Here is a 14,354-nt window from a genome sequence, read left to right on the forward strand (position 1 = left end):
TTCCAGAGAAGTCTACTGCTTTAAGATGGCAGCTTTTTACTAACGCCGGCGAGTCCATCATTTCGCATCTAGTTTTCCATACATGTTTTAACGCCGCCGAGTCTGTCATTTCGCATCTAGTTCTATATGCATGTGATATCTACTGTAGCATTATGTGGGCATAGTTTGTAGTGACTGTCGGCCGCAGTGAGGTATTATTGTTTTTTTGTCTAGCGGCATGAGTTGAGCATGATGTTTCCTCTCGGTCTGTTCTTCATTGCATCCCGAAGACCGCGCTGACTGTGTTTTTAGTTCCGCTTTACGATTTGGATGTTTGTAAATCATTCTCGAATTTTCCACGGCCGAATCGTGAATAGTCTAAAAATCGGAAATTTCGCACACCTCTAATGCATGACCAGTAGCGGGCTACATCACAACATTATCTGCTTGGTTCACTCCGAAACCCAACTCACCAGCAACTAAAAAGTTTTGTCTGATGGGGCCGGTTTTTATAAGTGCAAAAAAAAAAAAATCCAAGATATGCCAGTGCCTGCTGGATTTGTTACTGGTTTTACTGGACGTTTTTTTAGTCAGCAGGGTTGCATGCAAATTTTTGGGCAAACACACGGGAACCCTCAAACGGGTTAGATTGGACCCCAAAGCAGACAACAATGAAGTTTGTTCAAAAGGTTTATAAAACACGCGATTGCAAAAAAGGACTAACACAAAATCTCTCAATACTTGCACAAAGTAGAGGATACCAAAACAAGCCAGGAGACAAACAAACCCAAAACGTCCAATGGCGACCATCAAGGCAATATCTCGGCAACCTTTCCTTGGGTCGCCAGCGTTTAAATATACCGCTGATGAGATTGGGCGCAGGTGTTACTGTGAGAACACCGCCCGCACACTGTAAAGGGAGACAATCTGACCAGCAGCTTAAATGTGACAAAATCGGTCATTTAATCGCAACACAGTGTGTCAATTGTAATTTTACATATTAAGCGTATCACGACATAAGAAATACTCAACCTTGATGATGAGTCATAATAGCTACACACGCTTTGCAACACAAGTTTTGATGCCCTTTCTTTAAGTGTACGCAAATGTGGAAACAAGGTTCGACCTCAAATCAGACAACAACTAAGGGATGCGTTCAAGCGCTTATTAAATACAAACAAAACAAACACGTGATAGTGGAAAAGGGGGAATAACTTAATGGGTCCATGACAATCGGTCGACGGGGATCGAAATACTAAACTAAGCGGTGGGCAGAGAGCCAGTAAGACAACAAAAATAAATACACTCAAATACCTGGACAAGGTAGAGGATCACAAAACAAAGGCAGCTGACTAACAAGTTAGTAAATAGTCTAGAATTGCAACTCGAATGTACAAGGTTTCAAGTGGCGACCAGCAAGTTAATGTCTTGGCACCCCTTCTCTTGGATCGCCTGCGTTTATATACTAAAGTTAATGAGCAGGAATTGGCTCCAGTTGCGACGTCGGGAACGTTCCTACACGTAACGTTACTCTGTAATGACCAGCAGCAGAATATGACGATTTCAACTAGGTTCACTACCTTTTTTAAAAAAAAAAATAATAATAAAATAACATGCTTCAAGATGCTTTGCACCAGTAAGCGGGAATATGAGGTTTAATTGTGCCCACCTGTATTTTTGCAGCCAAACACTACATGTGAATTTACTATATTTGATAATAAGCAGTCAAATGTCTCAATGTGCGCACCATAGACTTCATAATGTATCGACGGGACACAGGGCGCGGGGCCGATTCATAGGGGGCCTATCTCCATCAAAGCTGACCTAGTGGAAAAACAGACAAAGCGCTTTTTACGTTGAAATTCTTGTGAGTAAATGCTTAAATCCCTGAATTCTTTATAGATATGGATGCAAAATAGTCTCGATTCTTGGTCAAAAGCAAAAAAAAAAACGGGCAGTTAGCATTTATTTTTTACGTAAATATTTCGTAGTATGATGCTAGTCTGTTAGACAATGTGGCGGCAGCCTTACAACAAAGAGGTTTTTACGTTGAAAATTTTAGTAAAAAAGCGAAAAATATAATAATTACTTTAAATCCTTGAACAAATCACTCCTGAGACAATACATCCTGTTTGTGTGCGGTCCAGCTTTCGTACTTTTTCAACATAAATCCAGTGTTGGATCGCTGAATGTGTTGCTGTGACCGGCTGCGAATAACTGAAGCGGATTGTGGGATGACCCCCTACTTGAGTGCGTGGCGCAGTGAAGGTCGAATCTGACGCGTCAATATCATTATTAAGTCTATGCACAAATAATTACAATTCTTTACTGTTTTTTTTTTTTTTACTGTGAAGTATAATGCCAATGCTGTAGCGGCTAATTTCTCCCATTGATTTTTTCATATTTCAAAATACATGCATAGCATGAAAAATATAATAACTACCTTGAATCCTCGAACAAATGACTCCTGAGACAATCCTTCCTGTTTGTATGCGGTACAGCTCTTGTACTTTTTCAACCTAAATTCGGCCATGGGTAGCTGCATGTGTTTGAGAAGAACAAATGCCGACTGCGAATAACTGAAGCGGAGTGTGGGACGGCCCCCTACGAAAAGGTGTGCCGCAGTGTCTGGGGAATCTGTCATGTCAATATAATTAGGAAATCTATGGTGTTCACACAAAGACACAACAACACTGCAACTGTTGATGTATTCACAAGGATGTCATGGAAAAACTGTGCTACTTAAGCACTATACACACACAGTACAGCTCGTTCGCTTCATTTTTTTAGCATTAAAATTAGATATTATATTACATTACATTAATAGCATCTCTGGAACAAGTAGCAGTGATAGTAATAATGCAATATTTCTTCTGAAAACAATCAAAAACCTTACCTCATTGGATGTCCCCAAACCTCAACAGAAATCTCAAACTCTCTTGTGGAATTCATTACCAAAAGTGTTTATTTGTCAAACGAAGGCTGTTGGTTGCTCATGTGCAGAACAATAATCAGTCAGAGGACAAAATGTTGCTTATATGTCACATGTGCTGCACCATAAATCTACTGTTGAATTGTTTACCAATGCTTCCTTTGCCTGAGAAAACATCCTGCAGCCCTTGGTGACAGTCAATCCTCTCAAGCCTCTTCCCTTACATATTCCCAGCTTGTTTTAGTGTTTTTATGCTATCTTACTCTCCCTAAATGCAACTTACTTAAGCATGCATTAACCCAACGTCTTATAGTGAAATAAAATCAATTAATAAATAGAATTGTTTCCCTTTCCTCTCTGACGTACATCCAGATTGCACGCCCTGTCCTGTGTTTACAATACTAACAAGGGAATTTCATTTCACTAACTAATAATAAAGTCTTTATTATTAGTTAAAGGAAGGTGGTGACACTTAACCTTGAAACTGTCCCTCTTCTCTCTTATTGTCTGCCCCAGTGTGTGCTTTCTGGTTGTTCATCTTTGGTATAGTGTGAAAATTTTAATGCCTTTCTTGCTTGCTAATCTGTTTACTTTTTGTCCTCAGGACACATGTATGTTCTCAAGCATATATGTGCACCTCTGTGTTTCTTTCTGATAATTAAAAGATTTGAAATATCTGATAATATGCTAAGAATGACTAATGCCAATGACTTTTTTTTTTAAACGATTGTTTTCCCAATTAGACTCAAGCTTCCTCTTTTCTCTGTGAATCCACCACAAAAAAAGTTTGAAATTGGGAAGGAAAGAGAAGAAATAGATATGGACACAGAGAAAAAAGTGAAGGTGCCTCCAAAGTTAGAGCCACTATTTTTGCAAACTGTTTAAATGCTTATCTCTGCTATTTTCCTGTTACTTGATGCCTATCTGGAATTGAAATCTGAATGTAATGACTTGGTGGCTTTGGTGCATGGCAAAGAAGTTGCAGCTTAGGGTTTGTAAAACTGTCAGTGTTGAGAGTGCTGTTCTCTTTTGATGGGCATGTATATGCTCATTGTTTGTATATCCCCATCCCTTCCTTACAGCCAAAAGCTCTAATGCTGCCCGACCGCTTCGTGCCGCCTTTACATGGACATGGCAACTGATGTACACGTTCACCTCCATCTATATCATTTCCTTCCTAGTTTGTTCATAGGTCCCACCCCCCCTCACACCCCGACTCCTTTACGTAGAGATATTAAGATATGTACAGTCATCGTTTTGTTCATAGTTAATGAACAAGATAGTAAGAATTTTAAAAAGACATCTAGGATAATGAGACTGTACATATTCATGAAAATTACCTATAAAGGGAAGAGTTAAAGTTAACAATTTTTATACTAAATGATCTTTAAAAAACTATTTAAAAATACATATATATATGCTGAAGAGAACGGTGACATTTTTTTTCATGTCATGATGTGTGGATGTGTATGTGTTGTTGCCTCCCTGTACCATCCTGTTTAAAAAGAAATATATATACGAAATAATCAGAAAGTGTATAAAATTAAATCTTTAACTTGTCCTAAGGCGTTCTTACACAACTTTCTTTTATGAACTTTTTGTTTTCTTCCTGCCAAAATCATGCGGGCAATTTGTTGATGTAAGTTGACAAAACTGATGGTATGCTTTCTAACTTTCAAAACTGTCTTTTGTAGGCTTTTATGATTTCTTCTTTTCTTTGTCATTGTTGTTTCTCTCTTACCGAGCCGACTTTGTTTTCTCTACTTAACTATTACCGATCCCTTTCTGGATAGCTCTATCTGTGGCTTTACTTTGTGAATGTTTGAACAATGTTTGCTCTAACTAAACTTTTGCAATGCCTTCATTCGTTTGTTTTTTTTCTTTGTTGTGTTTAATTTCTTACCTTCATTTCTGTTGCCTTCTTTTTTTCCACATAAGGTTTGCATCTCTTTCTAGTGCCCTGTTTGTCAGCCTTTGCAATGTAAAAACAAGCCACTTTGGCAAGAGGAGGAGCAGCTTCAATGCACATCTGAATGTTCTAGTAAAGGATGAAGTACTGTACTGTGGAACCTTCTGAGGTCAAATACATTCCATTCTAGAATGCTGTTTAATATGCTTCTTAAATATGTGGCTTTTTGCAAAGAAATGTTAAAAAGATGCTACGTTCTAAATCTAAAACATTAATAAAAGCAGCAGTGTAATTCTTTGTGGAGGTCAAGTTTGATTATCAGAGGTTCTGCATAAATATGAACCATGAACAACAACAAAAAAACAAACATTCAGGTGTCATTGAACTGACATATGACTTTGTGCCATTGTGGTAACTGTAGGGGTCAAAAGGCAAGAGGCCAGGGCAAAGAGGGGAGCCTTACAATATAGAGCAGGGAGAACAGTTGCTTTCCAACATAGTTTGCCCGTATAGCATGAAATAGTTTCAGTTTCTAGTTTTTGAGAGCTTTCAACCATTTATTTAGAGCCAACATCCAAGCAATGTCTTATTGTGTATACCGTAATTTTCGCACTATAAGGCGCACCTGGGTATAAGCCACCACCCACCAAATTTGACACGAAAACGACGTTTGTTCATAGATAAGCCGCACTGGACTATAAACCATAGCTGTCTTCACTGTATGAAGGGATATTTACACCAAAATATATTAATCGGTAACACTTCATTAGACAGCGGTATCATACGATGATGAGAAGACCAAATTAACCACCATGAATCATTGCTTCAAGAAGCTTCATTTTGCCATCACTGCTCCCTTGAGGGAGACAGTCAACCTCAGCTGCCACCTGCTGTCAATACTATTGTTGTCCATCATGCCTCCTAGCATGCATTGCAGCGTTACAGATGTAAAGTACAATCAAAATTCATGTTCTGTGCTAATTATTTCTTCAGTTACTGTTCCAGTTGTTTCATTCATTGCTAGTTATGGTATTTGGTAACACTTTATTTGACAATGGCGCCATAAGACTGTCATTAGACAATCATAATTACGACATGACACTGTCATAAGCATTAATTATCTCACTTTTGAATGAATGTAAAAGCTGGACATAAATGGCGTTAGTAACATAATTTGCCGGGTGACACTTAATGACATCCGTCATAAGCATTCAGTAATGCCCAATGATAATGTCTTGTCATAATTATGACGGTCTTATGACAGTCTTATGACGCTGCTGTCAAATAAAGTGTTACCAAATACCATAACAAGCAATTAATGAAACAACTGGAACAGTAACTAAAGAAATAATTCGCACAGAACATGAATTTTGACTATTTACATCTGTAGCACTGCAATGCTTGCTAGGAGGCGTGCTGCCTATTAACCCAAATAAATAAACAAATTAGCCGCACTGGACTATAAGCCACAGGATTCAAAATGAAAGAGAAAAGCGGCTTATAGTCCGAAAATTACGGTATATATGTCTTACAACATTAAACAAGCCTCTTTAAATACTTAAAGTTAGGCAGGTCAGTCAAATGGTTGCAATTATCTTGATGGGACTTAGATGGGCAATCCTCCCACTTGTCAATTTACTGCAAATGTCATTGTATAAGCTTACAATGCAAACCGACACTAAAATACATTTTGATGGACAATTTGTTTTACATTATTGAAATAAAAAGAGCAATACAGCAGCAGTCTTAGCTCAAATTAGCAGTGTCGACGAATCAAATGGCCAGAGGTGGATAATAACACGTTACATTTACTGAGTAACTTTTTGAGAGAATGTACTATAAAGAGTGGTTTTACTAAGCCATATGTTTTAATTTTACTTGAGTAGATTTGTGAAGAAGAAATGCTACTCTTACTCCGCTACTTTGGGCTACACAGTAGTGCCATTTTTTGTCTTTATTCTACATATTAGATTTGACTTATTTTTTTGCTAGAAACAGCAGCTGTGGCTCAACCAGTTTCACCAATGAGACGTCAGAATCTTAATCACATGACTCCATTATACGAATCAGACTCAAGCTTTAAAAATTTTTTTTAAAAAAATAGGTAATGACAGAGATAGTTTTTATTTGTCACCGATTGACCACGGAAAACCGTAGATATGAATAGGAAATGTTTTCACCACCAGAGGGCACTCATGCTTTTTGGATGAACAATGCTTAATTTCTGTAGATTTGTTTCTCTCGCCGGAATTCAATATTTTTTTGTTGTTTTATTTCTTTGGCTTAATGTGGTTATGTAATATGCTATAGTACAGTACAAAAATAACAGTTATACAGTACAGTATAAAACAGTATTTCTTGAATGACTACTTTTACTAGAGGAATATTATTCTGATGTAACGCTACTCTTACTTTAGTAAAACTTTTGGCTAATCTACCCACCTCAACAAATGGCTGCACAATATCAGTGAAGGTTTATTATAGATGTGAGAGTAATTAGTACATGTAAATTAATGTCCAGAGAAGTCACTTTACACTTCCTATTTGGTTTCTGTCCTCAATCGGACAGATGTGAAGCTATAAACATTAGACAGCTTAGGCTTTCCAATTTTTGTAAGTCTATCATTCAGTGCCCGAAAGCTCATCAATTGACATTGGTCCAGCATTGCCGAAATTCTGCCTAGCAAGTTTTACCCCCTCCATTGCAGTGAAGTTCTCTGCATATTTGAAAACTTGTACGGGTGACGCACTGTTCCAACAATTTACGCAATCTATACCAAGTTTTTTTTAAAAGAGGATCTGTTCTTTTCAAGCCATATAGCAGAAGGCCAACCAATACAACACTGATGAAAACGCCCAACTGCCACAACAGTCACATTGCCAGGAATGGTCTTTCCAGACGGCTGCACTGAAACAACATTTGCTAAATCAAGCTTTTGTTTATGCTATGGCCTCTGGATATAGTTTGCTCAAAAGCCTACTCTAGCGAGGCAGTGTTTTCATCACTGTTGGTAGTAGCAGACCTTCTGTTTGTCGAGAACTGACCGTTTCAAGAAACTACTCAAGTATAGCACAAATTGCACAACATGATGGAGCAGTCAATGCCATTTTTTCGAACTGTCGCTGAACTGCTAACAGAGACAGGAAAGCTTCTTGCCAGGCAATTCTGTTCGAATTGTCGATCCGTGAGCAATAAATTGAGATGATTACAAAAAACTGCAAAACCTAAGCTGTCAAATTGTGATGACCTCATGTCCGTCCAATTGATAAAGTACCTAAATATTCTTTTAACAGTGACGCAACATCTATCAGTTTAGCATCTAATGAAGGAAATACATTGCTAGTTTTTTAGTACGTACAGTGAGCAAATAAGTATTTAGTCAACCACCAATTGTGCAAGTTCTCCTACTTGAAAAGATTAGAGAGGCCTGCAATTGTCAACATGGGTAAACCTCAACCATGAGAGACAGAATGTGGAAAAAAACAGAAAATCACATTGTTTTATTTTTAAAGAACTTATTTCCAAATTAGAGTGGAAAATAAGTATTTGTTCATATACAAACAAGCAAGATTTCTGGCTGTCAAAGAGGTCTAACTTCTAACGAGGTCTAACAAGGCTCAAATCGTTACCTGTATTAATGGCACCTGTTTTAACTCATTATCGGTATAGAAGACACCTGTCCACAACCTCAGTCAGTCACACTCCAAACTCCTCTATGGCCAAGACCAAAGAGCTGTCGAAGGACACTAGAGACAAAACTGTAGACCTGCACCAGGCTGGGAAGACTGAATCTGCAATAGGTAAAATGCTTGGTGTAAAGAAATCAACGGTGGGACGAATTATTAGAAAATGGAAGACATAAAAGACCACTGATAATCTCCCTCGATCTGGGGCTCCATGCAAGATCTCACCCGTTGCGTCAAAATGATAACAAGAACGGTGAGCAAAAATCCCAGAACCACAACGTGGGGGACCTAGTGAATGACCTACAGAGAGCTGGGACCACAGTAACAAAGGCTACTATCAGTAACACAATGCGCCGCCAGGGACTCAAATCCTGCACTGCCAGACGTGTCCCCCTGCTGAAGAAAGTACACGTCCAGGCCCGTCTGTGGCTCGCTGGAGAGCATTTGGATGATCCAGAAGAGGACTGGGAGAATGTGTTATGGTCAGATGAAACCAAAATAGAACCTTTTGGTCGAAACTAGGGCTGTCAAAATTATCGCGTTAACGGGCGTTAATTAATTTTTTAAATTAATCACGTTAAAATATTTGACGCAATTAACGCATGCACTAAATGACCCGCTCGCACATTGCCTCAAACAGATTACAATGAGGCCGTTTATGAGACTGAAGAGAATGCCACCGGCCGCGTGGGGGCAGTGCCGTTCCATACTCATGTTATTTCTTCTAAACGTGGGAGAATTAGTAGTTGTGAGACGTTTATGCTGTATTCACAATGCAATGCAAATTGCTATTTGTGCTCCACACATATTTCGGTAAGTTTTCTTTCTTTTAGTGGCAATTATGTGTCTCATGTTGTATTTTGGGTAAGATATGTACAGATATATGTTATACAGTAAAGGCGAGTGGACACAGGCGTTCTTTGGACCGCGCCGTTCATTGGCATAAGCTTCTCCTTCACAACAAACATAAGTATCGTTTAGTGAAAGCACAACAAAAATAATATTCTTATCTCTCCAAAAAAAATAATGTTCACTAAAAGAAAAGCACTTTAGTCTATGGTAATGAGGCCCTATTCTGACACACAGTTAAACAACAATGCAAAATGAATTGGCATTCCATATCAAAATAGCTATGCAAAATACACATAAAACTTATACTTTGGTCATTCTATTTTTATTATTATTTTTATTCTTATTACATTTATATTAACTCTACTTTTGATTGAAAATTTTACAAATTTTATTAAAACAAAAACATGAAGAGGGGTTTTAATATAAAATTACTACAACTTGTAACTATAACAATTATCTTTTAAGAACTACAAGTCTTTCTATCCGTATCTATTTTAACAGAAAGAATGTTAATAATGGCATTTGTGGATTTATTGTTACAATAAACAAATACAGTACTTATGTACAGTATGGCGGCACGGTGGCTGAGTGGTTAGCACCTCTGCCTCACAGTTCTGAGATCAAGGGTTCAATCCCGGGCTTCGGCCTTCCTGTGTGGAGTTTGCATGTTCTCCCCGTGCCTGCGTGGGTTTCCTCCGGGTACTCCGGTTTCCTCCCACATCCCAAAAACATGCATGGTAGGCTGACTGAACACTCTAAATTGTCCATAGGTGTGAGTGTGTGCGTGAATGGTTGTGTGTCTCCTTGTGCCCTGCGATTGGCTGGCAACCAATTCAGGGTGTCCCCTGCCTACTGCCCGAAGTTAGCTGGGGTAGGCTCCAGCACCTCCGCGACCCTCGTGAGGAATAAGCGGCATGGAAAATGAATGAATGTACAGTATGTTGTATGTATATATCCGTCGTGTGTCTTATCTTTCCATTCCAACAATAATTTACAGAAAAATATGGTATATTTTAGAGATGGTCTGAATTGCCATTAATTACGATTAATTTTTAAGCTGTAATTAACTCGATTAAAAATTATAATCGTTTGACAGCCCTAGTCGAAACACATGTTCTCGTGTTTGGAGGAGAAAGAATACTGAATTGCATCCAAAGAACACAATAACCACTGTGAAGCATGGGGGTAGAAACATCATGCTTTGGGGCCGTTTTTCTGCAAAGGAACCGGGACGACTGACCTGTGTAAAGGAAAGTATGAATGGGGCCATGTATCGAGAGATTTTGAGTGAAAATCTCCTGCCATCAGCAAGGGCATTGAAGATGAGACGTGGCTTGTTCTTTCAGCATGACAATGATCCCAAACACACGGCCAGGGCAACAAAGGAGTGGCTTCGTAACAAGCATTTCAAGGTCCTGGAGTGGCCTAGCCAGTCTTCAGATCTCAGCTCCATAGAAAATCTGTGGAGGGAGTTGAAAGTCTGTGTTGCCCAACGACAGCCCCAAAACATTACTGCTCTAGAGGAGATCTGCATGGAGGAATGGGCCAAAATACCAGCAACAGTGTGTGAAAAGCTTATGAAGAGTTACAGAAAATGTTTGGCCGCCGTTCTTGCCAACAAAGGGTACATAACAAAGTATTGTGATGAACTTTTTGGTATTGACCAAATACTTATTTTCCACCATGATTTGCAAATAAATTCTTTAAAAATCAAACAATGTGATTTTCTGGTTTTTTTTTCCACATTCTGTCTCTCATGGTTGAAGTTTACCCATGTTGACAATTACAGGCCTCTCTAATATTTTCAAGTGGGAGAACTTGCACAATAGTGGTTGACTAAATACTTATTTGCCCCACTGTATGCCTTTCACTAATTGACAAGTGAGTGGTGAATCTGATAGTGAAGAACCCCCGAGTCCAGTCACGAGGTTACTGATGGTAGTTAGTGTGAGGAGTCGTTTTTCTGTGGCTCACCCTTATGCATCCCTTCAAGCCTTTTGATGCAACACATACCTGACTAATGGCTGTTCCTTTGACTCTGGCTCTTGTTTGGTTCTAACGTTTCTTATTTTTGCACCGCTACTGTCTTTTATGTTTCTTAATTTCTCTTATATTTGTTATGAGTTCATTTCTTCCCTATGTTGAGCTTTGCCTTTTGCGTTCTTTGGTCATCTATTCTTTGGTTGCTTCTTCTGTGCCTGAGGTCTTTCTGCCAGCTCACGTGGGTCTCTTTCTCTCTGTCACTTTCCAGGAGGGGAGTTAGTCATCCCCATCTTAGTGGAGGATCCGATAGACGTCCCTTCTGTATCCACCCGTTCTTCTTTCATCTCCCTTCCCCCAACCCTCCACCCCCTCCTCACCATTATTGAGACCACCAAAGAATCCTTGGCCATGGCCACTGAGGCGGGGGTACCTTGCTTGTCGGACCGAGGCGGCGATGATTGTGATGATGGTGGTGATGATGATGGTGATGATGGTGATGATGATGATGGCATGGTGATTTCGGGGTTTGGCTCTGGCGAAGCATTCGACTCTAGCCTGCCCCCAACTGACGATGAAGATTTTGACAACACCTTCTCCCTGGTAACAGATAAGATCTTGACCACATCAACCTATGAAGGCGGCTACAAGGCCCTCGCACCCAAGTGGGAGGCCAAGGACTTGAGGCCTAGCAAAGCCTCTGAGGCAGGTAGGACTACACCCACCTTGCCTTTACCCAACCCTCGGGGCACGCCTGCTGCGGCGGCCCCTTCGGCCGCGCTTCCTAAGCTACCCGCTGGGAAAATGAACAACCGCGAGGTAAAACCCCCGCAGCCGGACATAGTCCTGCTTCCCCTGCCCACATCTTTTGATCTGGACGGCACCAAGCCACGGGGTCCTTACATCACCTCGCCCATGCTGCGCACGGTACCTAACGCCTTACCCACGGTGCCCGGCGTCGTGCGGCGAGTACCGCCGGGGGCCTCGGAGGTGATACGGGAATCGAGCAGCACCACGGGCATGGTGGTGGGCATTGTCTCAGCCGCCGCCCTCTGCATCCTCATCCTCCTCTACGCCATGTACAAGTACAGGAACAGGGACGAAGGGTCCTACCAGGTGGACGAGACACGCAACTACATCAGCAACTCGGCGCAAACCAATGGCGCTGTGGTCAAAGATAAAACGCCAAGCAGCGGCACCAAAAGCGGAGCAGCAAACAAGAGACCCAAAGACAAGGACAAGGAATATTATGTATAGAAATCAAGTCATTTCCCAGCGCAAAGAAAACAAACTGTTAGAAACAAATATATAAACATTTTGACAGTACCATATTGGCAACTGTGATCTCTTTTGAACTCAATACTTTCTGAGTCACTGGAACGTTTTAACAAAAAAGCAACAAAAGACTCGACATGTGACACTTACTATTGTAGGAGTTCCAGAGACAATGCAGATCATGACTGGGACCTTTTGAAGGAGTTCCAGATGGAGACTTTTGGAAGTGCGGGAAAAATATCACTCTTGCATCCACAGGAGCCCGATTAACTGTCCGAGGTTTGTGTGTGTTCGCGCGTGTGTTTGATCCATCAGAGTTCTGACGACGCCCGACTTTGTCCGTTGTAACCCTGTAAAATACCATCACTGTCATTTCGGCCATTCGGAGCTTGCATGTGAGATGTACGTGATTGGTGCTGGCATCTATGTTGGGGAGGGACCTCAAGAGGCAGTTTGGGTTTCAGTATATGTAGCTTTCATGGATGTAGTTAAGTACAGAAATTACATCTTTTTTATTTTATTAATGTAGGAATTGTTAGTCGAAAGATGGCAGCACACAACACTGTGACACCCAATAGGATGTTATACATCAGTGCATCGCTCTCTCCTTTCTGTCTCCTTAATTGTTGACTTGAAACTTGGGGAGGGGGAAGCATTTCCTCGATATTAGCTGAATTTGTTAAAAACAAAACGCTAATTTTATATTTTACTACAAGCTGTTGTTTTTTTGCTGGTGAATTAAGAGTTGTTTTTTTTTTCTTTCATCTGGTTTAAATTCCGTATTGTAGCAGGAAATTAAAATATTCTTTATTGTGGCCAGCACTGCCTGGTGACAGAATATTCAAGACCCTTTTTTTCGGTCAAATGTTGGGTAAGACAATTTGTCTCACTTGGTTTTTCTCTTAATAGATATTTGACTGTACCAAAACTGTCACTCTGTGGACTAACTGTTTTGAAGATTTTTACGTTATGTATTTATTGATTTCTTTTTTTATCTGAAACTGAAAAAAAAAAAAAAGATAAAAACAGGAATAAAATAAGGATATTGTTCTGATGGATTTGGAGATGCATTGCCAGCACCTTGCTTGACTTTCAGTTACATTCCTTCCTTGGTTCTTAACTGTGAAAACGTTCTTTTTGTCTGCTCAACATTTTGTATTTGATTTTTCTCTTACTGTTGTAGCTTATTTTCATGTATCGTTTCTATGATGTTGATTTTTTTTTTAATTTAATTTATTATCATTCCATTAGTTACTGCTGAAAACATCGATTCTCGTTCATTTTCAAATCAATGTTCACTTTAATTTTTTGTGTTGGTACTTGACTCGTCTTTTGCTCCTTTGACTCCGAACCCTGAAATAAAAAAAAAAAAATGTTGTTCCCAAACTTTTTAGATTGTGTGTCTACCTGTGACTGTGTCATTCTAGCGAGGAGATGGAGATGTTCTGATATCGTTCCTGCGACTATTCAACAAAACACAATTTCTCAACCACTTTTCAACACTTCAATGATTTCCTTTTTAGACCAAACAGCAGTCACATTTCCATATAAATGAAATGCTTAGTTGAGTAGCTATCATTTACCTATAGATGATTATGTAAATGTAAAACACTGTTCAACCATGCTGGAAGCGGAAAAAGAGATGGGGTGAGAAACATTTACACAACACTAGCTGGCTGGCCTTTGTGCGCACACACAACCAGTTTAGGATCCCCTGCTTTACCCGTTGCTTTTTGCATG

General features: G+C 39.8%; 1 protein-coding gene across 13 annotated transcripts in view; it reads left to right on the top strand.

Moving 5' to 3' along the window:
• The window catches only part of LOC130907420 (neurexin-3b), a 584,351-nt gene extending 570,344 nt beyond the window's left edge, over positions 1-14,007 (top strand). For 11 of the 13 annotated variants that reach the window (XM_057822469.1, XM_057822473.1, XM_057822471.1 and 8 more), the window contains one exon: positions 11,611-14,007. In XM_057822469.1, coding sequence (XP_057678452.1) covers positions 11,611-12,596 — 986 coding nt within the window. In that variant the 3' untranslated portion in view covers positions 12,597-14,007. Of the gene's footprint in view, positions 1-3,993; positions 4,551-11,610 lie in introns of all 13 variants that reach the window. The other 2 variants (XR_009061465.1, XM_057822479.1) reach the window with 2 other exon arrangements.
• The last annotated feature ends 347 nt before the right edge of the window (positions 14,008-14,354 follow it).

The sequence above is a fragment of the Corythoichthys intestinalis genome, chromosome 19, assembly GCF_030265065.1.
Source record: "Corythoichthys intestinalis isolate RoL2023-P3 chromosome 19, ASM3026506v1, whole genome shotgun sequence".
NCBI lineage: Eukaryota > Metazoa > Chordata > Actinopteri > Syngnathiformes > Syngnathidae > Corythoichthys > Corythoichthys intestinalis.